Consider the following 21,369-nt stretch of genomic DNA (forward strand, 5'->3'; position numbering starts at 1 on the left):
AAGCAGAAAAGGTATCAGCTCAGGATCTGCAGGCCTGGCATGGAGCTGGGGGAGCCCAGAGGAGTGTCTTCACATTTCTGGGCTCTGGCTTTTCCCAAGACCAAGCCACACCAGATTTGGGCCAAAGAAGCCATGGCCAGGAATGGCTATGGTCCTTTCTGGTTCCCTCCTTTCTTCCAGAAATAGGCACCAAAGAGGGCCATCCCCCACAGGCACGACTGGGCCAGTCTTTGGGCTGTACCCAGGCCACCTGGAATGGGGTTGGGATGAACATCAAGGGCAACTTTGGAAGGAAAAAAGGTCACAGATGGCGTTTTCACCAAGGCTGGCTGTGTTTGTGACCGTGGACAGGCAGTGTGAGGAAGGTCTCTTAGAGCTGGAAAATGTATGCACCATGAGGCTCGAGACTGTCCTCAGCCATGGTCAGGGACCTCCCCACAGCTCAGCAACCCATCTAGCAGGGCTCTTAGCTGCGTCACAGAAAAGGACCCCTAAAGTCATGCTCTGGGACAAATGGCTCAATGCCCAGACCTTGGATGCCCAGGGACAAATGCTCTGGGACAAATGGCTCAATGCCCAGTTTTGTTAGAGCTTTTTGGGGACCACTGGCATCATTAGGAGAAAGAACCTGGATTTTGAGCTGGGGATGTATGGCTGCTCTTGCTCTGGGACAGGGGAGGCACATAGGACGAGGAATGGCAGGCAGAAGTGACAGAGCCGAGGGTTCTTCTCCACCTCAAGTGGCACACCCAGACCAGAAGGCCTTACACCATCCTGCAGGTGACAGAGAGCAGGAGTGAGCTCGATCTGCTTCTTCAGGATCCAGGTTTCTCTGGGAGGGGGATGATTAGCCTCTTTCAGAACTGCTGACAACTCAGCCTCGCCCCTAGGGAATGCCAGTGTTCACACTCCATGTTCCGCAGCTTCACCGGGGACTCACAGGCCTCCCCCTGGGACCCCCCCGGAAAGATTCCTTGCCAAAATGTACGTTTCTTGGTGGACCAGAAGTCAAACCCCCAGGGGGTATGATAATGCTAATTTCAGGACCCACAGTAGACCCACCATGTCAGAAGGCTGGGGTTGGGGGACCTTGGAATCCATCCTGAGATTTCCTTCTGAGAACAAGCCCCTCCTGTGGGAGAAGCCATGTGCACCTGACAAGAACCCCAGCTGATCGCTGCCGGAGGGAAATTCAGGGACTGGGAGGGGGCGGCAGGCTGGCTGTTCTCCCTGTGGCACTCTGCAAAGGGCCAGGAGTTCTGGGTTGTCCCAGCAGGTCTGTGAGCTGGGCAGATGATCAGCTCTGCAGTCCTCTGCCTTCTTTGCCTCAGTAAAGGGATGGAAGGACTTGGGCCAACATTTGCCCCTCTGTCTCATCGTGGCATTTACAGGAATTGCAGATTGACCTGCTGAGCAAACCAGGGCGGGAAACTTGGGGCTTCATGTGGTTGGTTGCCAGCTGGTTTTACCTTGATGGTTTTTGTTTCCTTTACTGAGGTGGCTTGATTTCTCACTTAAGAAGGCTTAACACACACACACACACACACACACACACACACACACACACTCTCACTTCTCACAGCAGGGTATATATTTCTTTTATTACAAAAGCAACCTGCGCTTATGGCAAAAAGAAAACAAATAAACAAACTGAAACATAGACATGTCTCTTGCCCCAGGGTCTACCCTGATCATACTTCTCAGGGATAATTCTTACTGATAATTTAACCGGCATTATTCTAAATGTAAAAAATAAAAACAAAAAGCAGGGCCGAGGGGCAGCAGCACAGCACCTGATGGGGTGGGTGTTTACAAGGAGGTCACATGCCTAAATGTCAATCCCATGACCTCCCCAGCAGGGAAGGGAGGTAGCCCTCTGCCACCTCCTCAGGCTGGGGAGTTTTTAGGTACAAACACCAAAACATTATTACAGACACAGGATATTATATCTGTCACACTGCAACTTGCCTTTCCCCAGCCACCCCTCAGTTCTGAGCACCCCTAGTAAGTGCTCTACCACTGAGCTTCATCCCTAGCTCTTTTTATTTTTTCATTTTTAGACAGGGTCTTGCTAAGTTGCCTAGGTCCTCACTAAGTTGCTGAGTCTGGCCTTGAACCTGCCATCCTCCTGCCTCAGCCTCCTGCGTCACTGGGATTACCAGTGTGTACCACCACACCTGGCTACAACTTACTTCTTGGATTCTTAATATTTTGTGCACCTTTTTCATAACTATGCATGCTAACCTTTTGAACACCTTCCATGAAATCATAACTAAGCAATCCCCATGTAATTTTTTTATTATCACAAGCAATACTACAGTGTGACAATAAACTTTCTATTTTTTACTGATATCTTTGTGTGTGCATTTCTGTAGGATACCTTTCTAGGAATAGAAACAGTAGGTCAAATAGGGCATATAAACGAGAACATTTTTACTTTCTGAACAATCGGGACATCAAAAAGTGAAATGTATTTGAATGTCTCTTCTAAGCACTGAAGGTCTTTTCTTATCTTAATCCAAATCAAAAGTACAGGTCAGGATATTTGTTTTCCAGAGCTGGGTGTAGATCGCTGGTTCTGCCACTAAGCAGCTGTGAGCCTCGGGGCTGTGGAGAAGGCACATCACTCGCTGTGGGGGGCCTTCATTTCCTCCACGTGCAGTGTCAGCTTGGTAGGATTCACTTCCCGAGACCCCTTGTGCTCTCAGTTCCCTGACCTGATGAGTGCTTCAGCTCTCAGTCTTGGCTTTTCTATTTATGCAAAAGCATTTGATTCTTTTGGCCTCCCAGGATCAATTTGTTATTGCACCAATGAGTTAAGAGCTTGCAAATTGCAAGTGCTAAGCAGTTTCTCCTTTTCCTTGTGGAGCAAGCAGGTCACTTCTGGATTGAACCCCAAACTGCTTTGACTTCTAAAATTGTTACCGGGTCTTTCAGCAAACAAGACATGCATTGAATCCAAGTGGCCCCTCTGTCCACGCTTTGGACTCTGGGAATGATGAGTCATAGGAGGTATTTGGGAAGGCTGAGAGGGTCTCACATGTCTCTGGGGAATCTTGCCTTCCTGGAATGGGTAGTTCCAAATGGACGTTCCTGAACAAAGAAGCAATTGTGTGACAACGACCTCACAGAACACAGTGTGTGCTAAGGAGATGAGGGACTTACCCAGTGTGTGCTTGTGGTGTTTGGGACAAAGTCTCAGATAACAAGGCATTCCATTTTCACTGTGTTCCCTAGTAATTATCCCTCTTGACCCTCTCAACATTCCTGATGTGACAGAGAGGGGACAGTTATCCCCCTGTAAGGTGCAGGTGCAGCGACTGAGAGAGGTGCTGGCTTGTCTCATATCACCAGGCTGAGTGGCCGGGCTGGCACAGTCCAGGGCTCCATCCTCTGCTGCAGGGTGGTGGTGGCTGGCTACTCCCCTGTCCCTTTCTGCTGGCCCTTTCTAATGGCTGGACTCCTCTTTGGCGCCCTCTGCAGTCCAGACTTCTCCGGTTGGGCCAGCACAACGCCTTGGTGTTTTAAGAGGCACCCACAGGCCACAGCATGGAATTTCTCTGAATTTGGGATCCGCCCAATGGAGAGCTTGATTTTCTAAATCACAAGAAAGAAGAAAATTAAGTGACTGAAGAAGAGTCAGGATTGCTGGTCCTCACTCTCTTCCTTCACACCCTTCAAAGCTGCTTCGGAAGAACATCCTGGGATGACCTAAGATGGGCCAGAGGAAGCCACGGATGACATGTCTACTGAGGTGGACGATGGCTTTCATTTTCTGGAAGCCACTGTCCTGAGCCTCTAGGGCAGATTCCAGAGAGCTTCAAGGGGGCGCAGAAGGGTCCAAGTGTACCAAGAATTAAAAGGACCTCTTAAAATCAGAGAATCAAAATAAGACCACCAGACAGGACCAGCCTCAGACAAAACTGGGAGGAAACTGAAGTTTGATAGGTGTCTCCTGCAATCTAGAAGGTCCTCCTCTTTGAAACTCACATTTCCCCACCTTTAAAAATCTCACATTCTCCGCTGGGCATGGTGGTACACGCTTGTAATCCCAGCAGCGTGGGAGGCTGAGGGAGGAGGATTGCTAAGTTCAAAGCCAGCCTCAGAAACTTAGCAAGGCCCTAAGCAACTTAGTGACACCCTGTCTCAAAATTTTTTAAAAAAGTAAAAATAAAAAAGGGCTGGGGATGTGACTCAGAAGTTAAATGCCCCTGGGTTCAATTCCCAGCACCAAAAGAAAAAAAAAATCTTACATTCTCTCCCCTCACCTTTCACGATCCCTACCCCAACCTCCCATCAACTGTAGCCTAACAAGAAAGGTAGATCTGAGTGGCTCAGTTGCTTTATGATAACAGGGGTTGTGGTTGTTCCTCTTTTGACTCCATGTCTTCCTTTCCGACATTCTATTTCCTTACAGGGACCAGGTATTTGAATTTTAAGAGACTCATATCTACATTTTTACATAAAGCAAAGAAGTCAGGAATGGTGGAGAAGGAGGGCGACTTCCAATCTTCCAGATAATCATGCTGCTGGCCGCCCCACAGTTCTCCATAGCGTCTAGGAGTCATCAACAGGATGGGGAAGACAGACTGAGCCTAGAGAAATGCTGGAGGGCCTGCCCGTGCAAGTGACTCTCCTGTCCCCAAGGACAGTCATGATGCAAGCCAGGCAGCGACAGCCAGGTGGGGTTCGGGGATCTGCTCCCAGCCAGAAACTTTACTTGGCATCTGAGCCCATGTCTGGGGTGGAGCACTGTTTGGAACTTCCAGAACAGCACAGAAAGTTATCTTGACCAGTGTGGATCTTTGGCAGAGTCAGTGCATTTGTTACCAGATGGCTGGAAGGATGGTTGGAAGACACCACATGAACTCTAATCCAGTCTTCATTACCCGAGCTAAACACCACCAACTCTGAGACACCCTCCTGGCCCTCCTCCAATAAATTTATTCCATTCTTCCTATGTGCTCCCTATTTGTTATGGTTTGGATGTGAGGTATTCCCCAAAAGATCACATGAGACAATGCAGGAAGATTCAGAGGAGAAATGATCGGGTTGTTAAAGTCTTAAGCCAATCAGTGGATTGATCCCTGATGGGATTAACTGAAGTGGTGGGGTGTGGCTGGAGGAGGTGGGAATTGGGGCGTGGCTGTGGGGTATGTATTTTGTGTCTCTAGAGTGGAGTCTTTGTCTGCTCTCTGATCATCAAATGAACTGCTTCCCTCTGCTACCTTCTTCCTCCATGATATTCGGCCTCACCACGAGCCCAGAGGAATGGAGCTGGCCTTCTGTGGACCAAGACCACCGAAACTGTGAGCCCCCGAAACAAACTGCTCCTCCTCTAGAGTTGTTCTTGTTGGGTCTTTAATTCACATCAGTGAAAAAGTTGACTCAAACACTGTTCATGTCTCAGGGACACACTGTATGGTGAGTAGCCCACAATAAGCTTTTTAAAATCCATTAATCTATGTGCTCCTTAAGCTCAAGCTAAGTCCATTTTTGCAGCCCTAGAACACAACACAGTCTCCAGCATATAGCAGATGTTCAATAAATAACGAAGGAATGAAATGAATGAATGAAAGAATATGTCCTTGCTCTGCCATTAACTAGTTAGGTGTCTTAGCAACTTGCTCAAACTTTTTGGGTTTACCATTTAGATAGCAGGGATAGGACAGTTTGTCCAACCAGCAGGGTTATTGAATGATGCAGAAGAGAGAAGAAATGTCCCTGATATACATATGGTGAATAATCACAAACTCTCAGAGCTGGAAGAAAAATTATCTAGCAGTGTGTTTTTCAGAAATTTCAAGTCATGAAACTGTGTTTTCAAGGGAAGCTAATAAGACAGTCCAATATTTGGGGAACTTGCCTGTTTAATAAAAGATAAGGAAAAACCATGGACTCTCTAATTGAAGCCCCAGCACACTGCCCCCCTCCTCTCCTCTCCTCTCTCCTAATTGCCACCCAAGAAGTCCAAGAAGCACAATTTGAAAACAGACCTCTCACTTTAGAGAGAGAAAACTAGAGCCCAGAGAAGGAAGTGACTTTCCCAAAGTCATGGGGTCAAAAGTTAGAAATAAAATAAACTAGGAAGGAATTAGCCATATGAAAATTATACTAATAGGAGAGACCATTTAAAGATAGGTTGGCCTTTTAAAACCACACATTCTCAGTGCATACCTACATATTATGTTTAATTCTTACAATAACTATACGAGGAAGGTATGGTGATATCAAGACCAAGCCTATCCAATGTTGCATGGCCAATAAAAGAAGTAAAAAGAATAGTACCTACAATGAGCACCTAGTAAGTGCCAGTCACTGATTTAAGCATGTGACAACATATTATCTCATTTAATTCTGCCATGGTGGGTACTATCAGTACCCCTGATTTCACAGAAGAGAAAATGAAAGCACAGGCTCCTTCCAGGAGCTGGTTTGCAGTCCCTGAGCCAGTCTGATTCCATGCAAGCACTTTTTCCTACACTGTGCTGTGTCTGAGGTCAAGAGTCAGGTGCTCTGTCTCCCAGCCCAGTACTCTTGCAAATACTACCTTATGTGAAAGGCAGAGTTACATTTGTATCCCGGGTACTTTTCAGACTCCTGGTAAGACCTCGCTCTTGCTCCTCCTGGCACTGACTTGCCCTGGCCGGGGCTGGTCAGTAGGACTCACCTCTCTCTGTATGGACCTGGTGAGAAACAGGGAGACCTCCTCCAGGCTTTGGGGCTTCAGGTCATTCACAGCCAAGATGTGATCTCCATGGCAAAATAAGCATCCCAGGTGCGGGGGGCCTTCCCACTGGGCCACACTGCAGGGGAAAGACAGGGCTCAGTACCAGCGTGTGAGACGGAGCTCACAGGGAAGGCAGGGCCTGCAGAGACTCCTCACGTGGAGCTGTGCAGGGCCTCCGCTAAAGCTGACCACCTCCTTTTTCTGTGTGAGTAAATTCTCCTCAGTCACTACTGTTGGAGCTTAGCCCTCCCCCCAAAGTCCTGCACAAATCATTTTGCCCTTGCAAAGCCCTATGGACTCTGAACTTCTTCCTTTTCTACAGTTAATTGCCCCTGTTCCTGGACTTCTGCATTGTGAGAGCACCTTACTCATTATACTTTTCAATAAAATGCACTTTGCATTTGCTTGTCTATGTGGCTTTGTCACCAAGCTGTGTGACCCTGGGAAGGTAGTGCCACCTTTCTATTTGTTTTGTTTAAAAATTTTTATAACCCCCCAGTTTCAAGTAAACAAAGAATGATCTATAAGTGTTTGTGGACAGTGAGCCCAAGAGGTTACACAGCGCACAGCTAAAGAATGAATTAGCAAATTCACGAATGAGTGAGCTCAGCCTCAGTAAGTCCACAGCCTGGCCAAGGACTCATTGATTCTTTTATGTGACAATTTGACAGCCCAAGTCCCCACTCGGTTTTGTCAAATACAGTGTTTCGAGATGACAGTTCTCTTCCTGTCTTAGCATCTCCTGTCTAGTCCACAACAGGCCAGTCTCCCACCTACCATATCCGTCCTGCGGCTTCGACAAGAGCAAGATAGTTTATGACATCTGGGGGAGAAAGGAACATATTCAGCCTCTCCAAGTGGCTGTCATCAGGGATGTTGCTGAGAGAGAAAACATTTGTAAAAGTCACTTCAGGCGACTGTCCCTGGCTCTTGAACTGTCCTCTCTAAGCAGATTTTTGGGCTCCTATTTCTGAGATATTTTCCAGCTAAAAGTTGTTCAAAACATTTGGAGAAAATGTGAATTTAAGTTAGTGAAAGTTACTCATTAATATCCCTTCCCCACCCTTCTTTGGACGTGATAGTGGGCGGGAAATGATAGAGAAGAGGAGGACACAATAAATTGGTTATAAGAGCATTCTTAAAATGACAATGATCTTGTCAACGGCTCTTGGCAACACTTCAAATCTGAGCATCCCCTTCCTTGTCTATCACCAAGCTTCCTGTGACCTGCCTGCCTGTAGCAATAACAATGGCATACTACTCTGGTCAGTGTGGATCCAAAGTCCCAGGACCTGAAAGACTAGCCAAAGAAGAACTTTTAAAAGTAGCCAAAAGTGCCACCCCCAGCCCAGGGGACTGCTTTCTGTCCAGCTCTGTTATTCACTGTCCTTGGCCACAACATCAATGACAAGGAGAGGCTGGTCAGATTCTTGGCTGACTTGGAGATTTTTAGGAACCGCTTCAAAATTTGAATCCTAACTAAAAACAGGAGGTCTGTCTCGCTCCCAGAACCCATAAAATTTTTCGAAATTAGAACTTTACTTGAGTAATATCGACAATTTCACAACAGTTAGTGAGGTTGACCCCTTCTTATCATCTGTGGTCTGTGTTTCTGGATTGGCAGGTGACAGGCACGGGTCACTTTCTGAGTCTGGTTCTTGCAGGTGAAGCCCCCCGTGCTGGGGTTCTGGAAAGGTCTGGGCCTCCTTTGGGCACTCAGCAGATGCATTGAGTGGATCCTTGAAAAAACTAGAGTAGAAGAAGTTAAAACAAACCCTTTTTTAGCATGTCTATTTACAACTTTCCACGGTGTGTGTCAGATTTAAGTAGCCAACAGCCACGTGAAAACTAACAAGGTCTTGAAGCGCGTCCAACCCTCCGAATCACAGCCACAGTTAGAATCATATCCAACAAGCTTTCCTTCTAAAAATGGATGTAGAACCAAAATAACCCTTTACAGGGCTTGGAGGACAAGTGAGTGTGAGAGACATAAACGCAAAATAGGAAACAACTTCCCCAGACAGAAAATGTCCTGAGGTTGTCACAAACGGTTTTCTGTGGGTGGCGAAACCATTGCCATTTTTTCTGCTTTTGAGAGTACAGGTTGCGCATCCCTCGTCCAAGAACCTGAAATCTGAAATGCTACATTACAAAATATGAAATGTTCAGTGCCGACCAGATGCTGTAAGTGGAAAACTCTGTGAAACTTGGTTTCAGGCACAAAATTAAAAATACCACATAAAGTTATCTTCAGGTTATGTGTAAAAGATGTCTATAAAACATAAATGAATTTCATGTTTAGACTTGAGTTCCGTCCCTGAGACGTCTTATTATGTATATGCAAATATTCCCAAAACTGAAATTTGGAACACCTCCAGACCCAAGCATTTCAGATAAGAGATATTCTACTTATATTGAATGGAGTCTGTGATAATATTTCTATCAATTTGCCAATTATTAAAAATGAATTGGCGGCTGGGGTTGTGGCTCAGTGGTAGAGCACTTGCCTAGCACATGTGAGACGCTCGGTTTGATCTTCAGCCCAAGATAAAAATAGATAAATAAAATAAAGGTATTGTGTCCAAAAAATGAATTGACAGTAATTGTTTGAGGATAGCTAAAATCAATTTTTAAAATGGCCGTTTTTACTTACCAGGATTTCATAGACATGTAATGGCACTCAGTTGTCTTAGAGACCTGATCTTCACTACCAGGTTCAATGGATTCACCAGAATCATTGGAATCAATAACATTATCCAACTAAAGACAAGAGGAATAAATGTAAAGATGCAAGTCTGCCAATCAGCCAGGAACCTTCTTACTCCAAACATCACTGACCTGGACCCCGAACTAGTAAGTATCTCTACCATTGGATGAATAATGATCCTCATTTAGGGAATATCAATCAAACTCACCATCCACAAGCCTGACCCAATGAAGTTCCTGGCAGATTCAAAGTCCATTCTCTCTTCCTGGGTGCCCCGTGCTTCCTGATACAAGTGATCTATTGGACTAAATTGCTGTTTACCTTCATATTTTACCACTAGGCACTTAATGGCATGAACCCTTGTCCCCAGACTATTCTACCACAGAAACATGAAAGTGGGAAGGTCAAAGACCAGACTCAATGTGGAGCTGGTCATAGGCTACTGTGCTTACAGGCCACCCAAGTTGCTGGAGGAGACCTGAAGGTTCTAGAAAATTCTGCCCTTGGGAGGTGCTCAACCAATCCCTTAGAACTAAGAGTCAGGGGCAGCAATAGTTGCTGGAAAGCCCAAGATGTACCTCCCTTGTTCACCATTAAGCCCACACGGGAAGACTGCTTTCAATCTAGCCCGTCTTCCCAGGGCTGCCCCTTACCAGTGGTGCCTTCCTAGTCCTCATGTTCATGCTGTTTACTTCACCTGGGATGTCCCTTTTCTCTTCTGGCCATTGACACTGTGTTCAAGCCTGGCCAAAGCCCCACAGCCTGCCCTAATCGCCCTACCACCGCTGATGACTCTCTGAATTTCTGTTGCACCGATTTATCTGCTTCCTGGACTCTTCATTCCTTATGGTACCTAGCAAATGCCAGGCATGAATTATATCCGATGTTTGAGAAACACTAGATTGGTTGGTTGAACTATCATAAAAGACTGTCCCCTAGCATGAAAATATTCTTGATGAAGGAAGGCTTCAGCACGCAGATGAGCTTGGGAAATGCTGTGTTGTGTACCACTCGCCTATTTATAATGCACCACTGCATACTAGAGGATCCGAGGACTCTGCTGCTAAGAAGCTTGTTCAGCTTGGCACTTCCATAACTTATTTGACCCCAGCATGCCTCTTTAAGGGAACATATGTCACCCTCTAGTAGAAAACCCCAGGTCCGGGAAATGATGCCTGCCCTCCCCCACCAGTCATTTGCCCTTCCTGTCTCCCACGCCCATTCTCCTCTCTGCATCCAGCACAGATGGAGGGGCCAGGTTCATATGGCTGGATAAGAATTCAAGTTCTGCCACTTCCCAACTCAGAAGCCAGCATGGCCCCGATGCTGCTTACAGAGTGAAGCCAACTCAGCTTTCGAGACTATCCTGGACTGATTCTTTTTTCTGTTTTGTCCCTACATACTCTGAATTGCCACCTAACTGAACTATTCACCATACACATATCAAATGCCATTTCATTCCTGAAACCTTCCCCGACTCCGGTAGAGAGAAAATCCATCCCATTTCTGATGCTCCCAACCACTGGCTGCCTCTTTGTGTCGCATTATCATGTGGCAAGTGATTAGATCATGAGCTTGGAGGGAGGGTTCATCACTGAGGCCACCATGCCTGGGACAGGACAGTGCCTGGCACTCAGAAGGGCTCCGATTTACCAACAGGCAGACTGAAACACACCACACAATTCATCACCCAAGGATCTACCTTTTGCTCTTATTTTTTTTTTCAGTTTAGAATAATGAAAGGCTCCCCAAGTAAGCCACCCAGGTCCAAATTTTACCCATCCAGTTAGGTCAATTGTCACCTCCTCCTCAGAATCATCTCTGGTTTTCTGTTTGGAAATCAGGTTCTGTTCTTCCCACCCCTGGTGCACCCTGGGACATTGTATAAACATCCCTTTATAGCAGGGAGCCCTTCTCTGTCACGTATTGTGGTAGGTCCAAAGCCAGGGTCAGAGCCAAAAGAGCTCCTCATCTGTCCTGATTCTCCTCTGATTCCCCACAAATAATGCAAGACAGGAGGGGCTCAGTAAACATTTCCCAAAGAAACGAGCCATTAATAGATGGGAGGGGTTACCTCTAAAAGAACACTTCGAGGACTAAGATAATGACTCTCTTCTGTATCTTGAGTGGTCTCTGACAAGAAATCATGTGGAAGATGAGTCTGCTTGAATCCTGGAGGACTTTTTTCCATTAAATACTGCAAAAAAGAGATGCAAAAGGAATTAATGATTTTATTTTCAAGAGACAGACTTAAGCCACATGCTTTCTGGAAAAGTCATGATAGATGAGTTGGATTTGAAGATCAAAGGACCTTCCAAGCTTCCACCCACAAGTCCACACACCTTGAATGGGCTTCTTGAGTCTGCATCACCTCCGATGTTTGAAATACATAAGCACATCATTCAGACTTCTTTCTCTACTACACGAAGCATAACTCAGAACAAGTGGTTTTGTCCTGGGAGTGGCATTCTTAGTTACTAAGCAATGCCATGGTGTCCCCACCCCTGCCTTTTTCGTTATCAGCTGGTGCCATCTGAGCTGGTAATTAACTCGGAGACAGGGCACTGCGCCCTTCCTCTTGTTCACTCGACCTCTTTTGTGTTTTGCTCACTTACTTCTGTTTCCACAGCAATGCACTTAGGCAGCATTGATCACGTGATGGTATGGGTTATAGGAGTCAAGGTGATGTAGATTCAACAAATCAATGATAGCCTTCTCTTCCCCGTAGAGCCCACATACTCTACTAAAGTGGCTGCTTTGTGTGGCAGGAGAATTGTTATAAGCACAACTTAATTCTTCCAAGAACAAAGCCTTAGGGCAGGGGTTTTTGAAAAGATCCTGAATGTTCTCTGGGAAGTCCTTGAAAGGTATTTAAAAAAAAAAAAAAAAAGTGTACAGGTAATCCCAACTTAGGATGGTCCAACTTGTGATTTCTCGACCCTCTGATGATGTGAAAATGATACACATTCAGCAGAAAGCACACTTCAGATTTCGAATTTTGATCTTTCCCTGGGTTAGCGATCTGTGGTATGATATTCTCCTGCAAGTCTGGGTAACAGCCATGAGCCACTGCTCCCAGGCAGCACTACAATTCCAAGGGAAAACAATCGCTCCTGGACTGTGCTGCTCAGCTCTGATGTCCAGGAGTTTAGCTGTATTAACTGCATTTTCAACTTACGATATTTTCTGTTCATGAAGGGTGTGTTGGAATGTAGCCCCATCGTAAGTCCAAGAGCATCTGTACTTGAGTTGTGTGCATCTCCCAGTTCTAAGTTCATTGGTTTAAATGTGCCCTCCATAAGTCCTTTTGGAACCAAGTTGCCACTGTGACAGTATTAAGAGGTGGGGCCTTTAAGAGGTGATCAGGTCCTGGGTTCTGACCTCCTGAATGCACTGATGTCAGTAACGGATGGTTTCCTGACAGAAAAGATGATTTTGTCCTGACTTCCTCCATTTCTTGCATGTGCTGCCTTGCTTGTTTATGGCACAGCAAGAAGACCCCCAGTAGACACAACCCCTTGATCTTGGGCTTCAGCCCCAGAACTGTGAAAAATAAACTCCTTTTCTTTATCAACTACCCAGTCAGTGTATTCTGTTATAGCACCTGAAAGCTGACTAAAACACTCATAGAAAAGGGTCCCACTTAATCCATTAAGTCCAAAATTTTCAATACTGTGAATATTGTAGCCAAATTGACACAGGTGCATTCAAATAGGTTAGAAATCATAATCTAGAGCATATATATTATTATATTAGTTAATATTAATTAACATGGTTATATTATAATTGCAATATTATAAGTATATAATTATGTTATATAATTGTATATAATAGAATATATTGAAGTTTTTCTACCTGGGATGATGGGAAAGTGGGTTAGACAACAATGGCAGAACCCAATAAGCTATGGTATGCTTAACTCAGGCTGGTTATAAAATCACTGGATCTAAATAGTGTAAAAAGGCAAAGTGATCAATAATGTTTTCTCTGGGGGAAAAGGAGACCTCAAGAGTGAAAATAAGAGGTATTGGCTCAAAAGGGTCCCAGGATAATTTCCACTCACTAAAAGGATAACTGGGACAAGGGGTTTGGCCTGGTGAGTGTGACATGCTCTGAAAAGCTCCCAACTAGATAAACGAGGAGGCTGTTTCACTAGGGATGGCTGGGATCCAGAGAGAGGGTCAGGCTCTAAGGGAGGAAACAGCATTCAACAGAACCACACAGCCTGTTTATGACCGAGATCCAAGCTGGAAACATGGCGGAGGCAAGGCAGCCGAGGGCGAATGGCGAGTTGCTTTCAAGAGGCCAGGCGGTGTGTTGTATTTCACTCCCTCCGCTGGATTTCATTAGAAATGAAGAGGAGGTAGCATGCAGTTATAATGAGAAGCAAGACCAACAGAGGTGAATGAAAGAAATTAGTGAGAAACTTCACCCTCACCTGAGAAGCCCAGAGGGGAGAGCAGGAAATCACTCAGAGAAGCTTTCTCCAGCGGCATCTGTGCCCTGTGGGTAAAGGGAAGGCGAGGTGCCAGCAAGTTTTGCCTTAGCAGAGGGGCCGCAGGCCAGCGTACCAGATGTGTGTCCAGAGCATGTAAATGGAACACAGATGGAGGTAGCAGATCAAGGGTCCCGAGAGAGAAGAAGGTGATTCTGATTACCACGTCTGGCAGGCTGTTCCGTGGGGAGGTGGGGCTCACAGCCTCCATCATGCTGGAAGGACCAACGAGAGGGCCGGGGTAGGAAGTGGGTCTCTTATCACCCAGTGAGGGTCCCTCCTGCGTAGGAAAAAGGAAATCGTTATCAGGACACAGCTGATCTCTTGTTTGGAACGAAGGAAGAACCTCCACGGGTTCCTGCCTCAGGGTCTCCTCGGCTGTCTCAGCCTTGGGCTGCCACGGGCAAGCGCTATCTCACTAAGACAGGGCTGACCCTGTCAGCTTGCTCTTCATCTGTTCCCAACCCTGAGGACACTCCGCCTGGTCTTGAGGGACGCCCTGAGCTTCCTCACCTTATCTTCTCAGCCATATCTCCCTCTGCACCCTGCCCTCTCTGCTCTATCAGTCGACTTTACTTATAGAGAGGTTTTGCATTCTCCTGCACCTTGGCTTTTACTGTAAGCATGGAACAACCTCGAAAACACGTGAATAAAGACACCTAGAGAGCAAAGTCCCACTGTCAAGGCCTGCACCCACACAGGACTCGGCAGATCAACAAGGGCCTGCAAGAAGCAAACTAAAAACTTTAAACTACCAGCTTTACACAACTGGCATTATATTAAAATGCAAGATAGATGAAAAACATTTTTATAGAAACCGCCCTAGATGTAGTCATTCAAAAGAGAACTTCTTGTGTAGCTAGAATAACAATGAGGTACAATAGTAGAGATCTAGTTACTATAAAAAAATGTTTCCTTTCCTTTCAGTCCCCCCACCAAAATAACAAACATTTGAAATGTCTGTATTTTAGCTCTCTTGCAAAACACAAAAGTACTTTTTTCTTTTGTTCCTCATAAACCATAATAAGGACGTCTGTTTCCTCACTTCTTTATTCCCAGTATTAATGCCTGTTGCCAAGGGGAAAGAAAAAGCTACCGTCGTCTCTGTTAAGAGAGGGCGGTGTTCAGGTGTGTCTGTTATTTTATGAGTGATAGTCACCTTGGTGTTCTGGTGAGCTGCTCGTCCACCATGGCAAAATGATGACATAAACGAGACCCAGTCTTTAATCTTCTCCCTATGGAGGGCAGTAAACTTTGAGCTGACACGCGGGAACAAGCGCACCTGCACTCATTTTGAACCAGAGGCTTCTTTTATCCTGGAGAGAGCAGGCTGTGGGAGCAGCTACTCAGGAAACACAGATTTTTTTTTTTTTTTGAGGTAGCTTCAGAGGCCCACCTGCTCCACATTTGCACACTAGAATGAACCCTCATGCCTTCTCTGTGAGGAAAGCTCAGAGAATGAGAAGGGAAACAAAAAATAAGAGTATTAATCACAGGGCGTGGGACTTTGGGCTCTGATTTCCATGGCGTTCTTGAGCCCAGTGCCCTTCTAGCCTCTCAGCGCCACTTGGCAGCTATCCTGGTGTGCCTCCGCTCAGGGAATGCGTGTCTTCAGGAAGAGCTGTGTTTGAATGAACGCATGTGAACCCCATATTCTTCTCTGTTGACTTCACAATAGTTTAAAAGAAAGCTCTGGGTCTTTGGGCAAACCAGTGTCCTCGGGCTTTGGTATTCCCGGCCTCTTATGTATAGCCTCCTCCTCCCACCATGGCCTCGCCCTCCAGCAGATAAGCATGTGCAAAGATCCAGCGAGCACCTTCACTAGCACTGGGAGCTGCTCTTCAAAGAGAGGACGCCTTCAGGGTGAGCACGGGCCCTCCCTGATAAATGTAGCTTGTACAGGTATTCGTGTATTAGGTTCTTTTATTGGGATGTATCGGGGTGGTGATGACTATTATGGGTTGGATTGTGCCCCCTCCCTCCCAGGATACATTCATTCTAATTCTAACTCTTCAGATTGTGGTCTTATCTGGAAATAGGTTTGTTGTGGATATAATTAGTTAAGATGAGGTTATAGTGGAGTAGAGGTGGTTCCTAACGCAACATGACCGGTGTCCTTACATACGGGGGAATTTAGACACAGAGAGACGTACACACAGAGAACACCGTGTGAAGACTAGAGTCGCACGGCCACAAGTCAAGGGAAGTTAGAAGGGACTCCAGGACTGGTCCTTCCCTGGAGTCATCAGAGGGAACACAGCCCTGCCCACACCTTGACTTCCATTGCCTAGCCCCCTGAACAGTGAGACAATACATTTCTGTTCTTCGAAGCCACTTGGTTTGTGGCACCTCATTATAGAAGCCTTTGGAAACTAGTACAGTGAGTTCTTTTCAAATTAGTTGCTGATGAACCTTTATTTATGTGGTGCTGAGAACGGAACCCGGTGCATCACGCGTGCTAGGTAAGCGCTCTACCACTGAGTCACAACCCCAGCCCCTATTGTGAGTTTCAAAGATATTTTCACAAGTGATGAAGGCTGCCCAGCTGGCATTTGAGATTGTGGCCATGGGTTTCTGTTGTTGGTTTAAAGTGTTCTAGTTTTCAGTTTGCCTTTGCTTCACATACAGGAGACAACTCTGTCTCCTCACAGCCTACCTGTCATGGCTGATGAGGAAGTAATCTCTGTTAGTTGTTCTGATGGACATCACCTCTTCTGGGTGGCATTTAAACATCTTCTGCACAGACTGCAGCTTTTCCTGGCTATTTATACCAATGGTGACGCTGGCATTTCTGTGAGACATAGACACAAAGCACTAAACCAATGTACATACCAAATGAGAAAGAAAACTGACTAAAATTTTACATTAGAATGCATATTGAATAAAACTTAAGATCCGCTTAATCCGTGTTTTGAAAAGCATCCAATAATTTGAATTATTATTGCTGTTATTTGAATTATTTTTTTCTAGAAAATAAATGTGGACTTTGGATCTGGTTCATCATTAACTGAAACACTGTGTTCAACCTGAAATTTAATTCAAAAGATCCTGTTTCCATTGGATTCTTCTTCTTCTTCTTTTTTTTTTTTGGCACTAGGGATTAAACCCATGGTGCTTAACCACTGAGACACACTCCAGCCCTTTACTTTTAATGTTTTATTTTGAGACAGGGTCTCACTAAGTTGCTTAGGGCCTTGCTAAGTTGCTGAGGCTGACTTTGAACTTGCAATCCTTCTGCTTCAGTCTCCGAAATCACTGGGATTACAGGCCTGTGCCACCACACCCAGCTCAGTTGGATTCTTGATTTCACAAATCATCTTTTCCAATTTTTATTTTGTATACAATCTTAAAGAGAAGACAAAAATGGTTAACCTAAATATTTTTAAGACCCATCTTGGCTTTTTAAAACAGCAATTTCATCTGCTCCTTCCCATCTATAAACTAAGTGAAAGTCCTTCTCAAATAAATGCTTATTAATTAAAGTCCTTCTCAAATAAATGCTTATTAATATGAATAAACACTTAACTAACTCTTACCCAAGTGTTCATAATTTTAGTTCCTTTTCAACCACAAATACCATAATAGAGTTGAAGTCCTTAGTTCTTCTGTCAATGATTTAAGATTAAATTTACATGCAACTTGTTAGTATTTGACTTGATAATATGTGTTATAAGTTTTCTTGCTTGGATACAAACCGATCAATTTCAAGGGAACCTCGTTTGTGATGGTCTTTGTAATAGGAAAGAGTAAGGCCCTTTTCCCCATTTTTTGACAGGACGCAAAAACGCTTTTTCCACGAGGTCTGAAGAGTGAAAAAAAAAAAAAAAGTTTTGCATCTCAGTTAAATCTCAGAGGAAGAGAGGATTAAAAAAAAAAAAAGCTCATGATGCTGGTGGGTGGCTTGTTAATCTGTAGTGAATACTTACTGCGGAGAAGAAAAGTTGAGGAGGTGGTGACTTAATAAAGTAATCTTGTTTATAGATTTCATTTTCATAATAAAATGTAAGTTGCTTGCCTAATAAAAGAAAGTGAACAAGACTCAGTTTGTTCCCTCATAAATTTCAGAAGAGAACTGCTTCAATCTGATAACACTATTTCTGGAAAGGTCTTCAAATCATTCAGTTACTCAAAAGATTGTCCTTTATCTTCATCTTAGATTTCCCTGTAGCTTCAGACTATGCAACTGTCTCCCTAATATATCTAATTAGAAGGCTAATGGGCAGCTTAGACTTTAAACATAAAGATTATCATGTGATTTAAGACAGTGTATGCTTTCCTGCAACCTTTCCTTTATCATTACACTTGGAGTCAGCCTGCGTTCCCCTTTTCTATATACTTTATCAGTTATATATCCACAGGTATCTCAAGTCCACCCTTCTTAACCACTGCTTCTTCTCCAACTTGAATGTAAGCTTTGCTGTCACTTTCATGGATGACCGAAACAGCATTATTGCCAGTCTTTAATTTTGCATCTGCTAGTCTATTTTTTACATGTCCTCAGGTAAATCAGTAGTATTTAAAAAAAAAAAAAAAAAGATTGTCCCATGACAGCCCAAGAAAACGAAGGAGCAAATGTGTGACTCTTCCTCTTCCACAGCGAGGGTTGTCGTTCCCAGAAGCTTCACGGCACCTTTGCTCAGTTCGCCCCTGTCTGGCTCTGTTTCTGGAACAGGTCACTGACTCTCTAGGTGTCAGCACAGGTTTGTCGCCATTCCTGTCCCAGGAGCAAGATAATTCTGCAGGCCCTTCGGTTTGCAAATAAAAGTCAAATCACCCACTATTAAAAAAGAAGTGGCGAACGTGTGTGTGTGTGTGGGGGGGCAAGTGGGATGGCTGCAGAAGTTGGGGAGAGAAGGAAAGTCAGGACAGCTGTCCCACCAGAATAACTGGATACTAGAATACCGATCCCAACATCTGTATTCCAGAATCCTGATTTTGATTTCACAATAAAGACGCTGTCAATCTTTAGCAAAACCTGCCCTTTCCAAAGCCAGGTTCAAACTAGACCTATATCCTGAATGTGAAAGTAAAACCAATCTCTTAAAAAAACTATTTTAGGGGCTGGGGAAATAGCTCAGTTGGTAGAGTGCTTGCCTTGTAAGCACAAGGCCCTGGGTTTGATCCCCAGCACTACCCCCCCCCCAAAAAAAAACTATTTTAACAACACTTTGTTCTTCTAAATAATGAAAGTAGTACATATTTCTTGTAGTCATCTTAGAAAATACAAAAAAAAAATAAAATAAAAACTGTCTATAATTTCAACACTACAGAGAATAGTAAATGTATGAGTACCTTCTTTATTTAATCATATTTACCACCTGATTTTAATAGCAAGTGGCTTTGCTTTGGTTTGCTTGACCAAAGGGCAACACACAGAGTCTTCCTCAAGTATTCAAGAATACTGATCAGCACATGGGTATGCGGAATCTACCTGAGGCCAGAGGAAAAACCATCAGAAAAGATTACAAGGAACAGTATTCAGTGCTCACACAGGGCCAGCAAAAGTAAAGACTTACAATTTATGGGGCATTAGGTAGAGTATTCAGGAAGGTCTTGCCTTAGCCATGAGGAATAATTGGCCCTAGGTTGAAGACTGTGCCAAACACACCTAACAAATCATAAAGGCAAGACTCAAAAGGTTCCAATTGTTTCCAAGAAACTTAGCTGCATCCCAGAACAAAGATCAAGATTTATAGGAATTATAAAAAAAATACCCAGTACCAAATAAGGTACAATTTGCAAAGTTTGGCCATCAGTCCAAGATTACCAGGCACACAAAAATGGCAGGAAAACAGGACTATGACGAAGAGCGCAATCAACCAATCCAAACAGACTTAGAGCTGACGCAGGTGTTGGAATTGGCAGAGAAGATCAGTGAAGAAGTTATCATCACTGCATTTTCCAGAAGTTAAGTAGAGAAATAAAACTTAAAAAGACACAAAGTGAACATTTTGTGATGAAAACTAGAATGTCTTAGAAAAAAATACACTGGATGGGAGTAACAGAGATTGAACATTGTAGAAGAAAAGATTAATGAGCTGAAGGCAAAGCAATAAGGACTATCAAAATAAATAAAAAGTAAAAAAAAAAAAGAATTTAAAACATAAAAAGAGCACAAATATATTGCAGACAATTTCAAGTGACCTAATATACAAGTAATTGGAATCTCTTAAAGTGGGGGAGGAAGACAGAAAAAAATATTCAAAGAAATAATGCTATAAATATTACAAACTTAAAGTTATAAATCTCAAGAGCCAAACAAGACATGAGTGCAAAACATATGAAACACAAGATACACGAAAATACACTAAGGCAGATCAAAATCAAGTTGCTCAAAACAGTGATAAAGAAAAAAAATTTTAAAAGCAACCAGTGGAAAAAAAGACATGGTGTGTACAGAACAAAAATTAGGAACGAAGATACTGATTTCAAGTCAGAAACAATGCAAACAAGAAAAAAATGGAACGATATATTTATAGTTATGAAAGAAATACTGTCATCTAGAATTCTGTATGCAGCAAAAATATCTTTTAAAAATAAAAGTAATTTCAAGACATTTTCAGATAAGCAATGCTAGAAGAATTCATCTTCAGGAGATTCGCAGTATAGAAAATGTTAAAGGAAGTCCTTCAGGCAGAAGGAAATCTTCCAGATGGAAATCTGAATTTATGAAAGCAATGAAGAATACTGAAATGGTAACTACAGGGCAAACATGTGAGATTTTTTCTTATTATTTAACACATTAAAAAACCCATTGGCTATTTAAACAAAACTAACACTGATTGTGCACATTATAACAGACACAAAAATAAAATGCACTCCAATAGTAGCATAAAGGTCAGCAGGGGAAAATGGAAATGCTATTTTGTAAGGTTCTTGTATTATTTGTGAATTGGTATAAAATCACTTGTTAGATTATGATATTAAAATGTAGAGAAGCCCTAAAGTAATCACTAAAATAGTAAAACACATAACTAATAAGCCAATGATAACTAATAAGCCAATAAAGAAGATTCGACAGAATTATTAAGATTCTCAGTTAACCCAAAAGAAGGGAGAAAAGATGAGGGGAGGAAACAAAGAAGAGACAAATATAAAACAAATAGCAATACAAAGCTGAGTGGGTGTCGCTTACTTGTAATCCCAGCTACTTGGAAGGCTGATGCAGGAGCATCACAAAGAAAAGGTACAGTCTGCTAACACCAGCCCAAAGAAAGTTGCAAAGGCTATATTAATGTCAATATATATTTCAAAGTAAGGAATACTACCAGGGATAAAGAAGGTCATTTCATAATAATAAAGGGGTCAATTGATCCTAAGAGGACATAACAATCCTAAACATATATGCACCTAAAAACAGAGTTTCAAAATATCTGAAGGAAAACCTAATAGAACTACAAGGAGAAATAGACATACTTAAATACAGTCAGAGACTTA

At 43.7% G+C, this 21,369-nt stretch overlaps 1 protein-coding gene across 2 annotated transcripts in view; it reads right to left on the reverse strand.

The window, feature by feature from the left end:
• Positions 1 to 582: 582 nt before the first annotated feature.
• The window catches only part of PLEKHS1 (pleckstrin homology domain containing S1), a 29,399-nt gene continuing 8,612 nt past the window's right edge, over positions 583 to 21,369 (reverse strand). For both annotated transcript variants that reach the window (XM_079136300.1, XM_079136299.1), the window contains exons 3-13: positions 17,859 to 17,947; positions 17,628 to 17,734; positions 16,589 to 16,723; positions 15,092 to 15,167; positions 14,096 to 14,212; positions 11,512 to 11,634; positions 9,384 to 9,490; positions 8,273 to 8,479; positions 7,508 to 7,609; positions 6,671 to 6,806; positions 583 to 3,597 (exon numbers count right to left, since the gene is read on the reverse strand). In XM_079136300.1, coding sequence (XP_078992426.1) covers positions 3,418 to 3,597; positions 6,671 to 6,806; positions 7,508 to 7,609; positions 8,273 to 8,479; positions 9,384 to 9,490; positions 11,512 to 11,634; positions 14,096 to 14,212; positions 15,092 to 15,167; positions 16,589 to 16,723; positions 17,628 to 17,734; positions 17,859 to 17,947 — 1,379 coding nt within the window. In that variant the 3' untranslated portion in view covers positions 583 to 3,417. The remainder of the gene's footprint in view (positions 3,598 to 6,670; positions 6,807 to 7,507; positions 7,610 to 8,272; positions 8,480 to 9,383; positions 9,491 to 11,511; positions 11,635 to 14,095; positions 14,213 to 15,091; positions 15,168 to 16,588; positions 16,724 to 17,627; positions 17,735 to 17,858; positions 17,948 to 21,369) is intronic.

The sequence above is a fragment of the Sciurus vulgaris genome (assembly GCF_902686455.1).
Source record: "Sciurus vulgaris genome assembly, chromosome: 4".
NCBI lineage: Eukaryota > Metazoa > Chordata > Mammalia > Rodentia > Sciuridae > Sciurus > Sciurus vulgaris.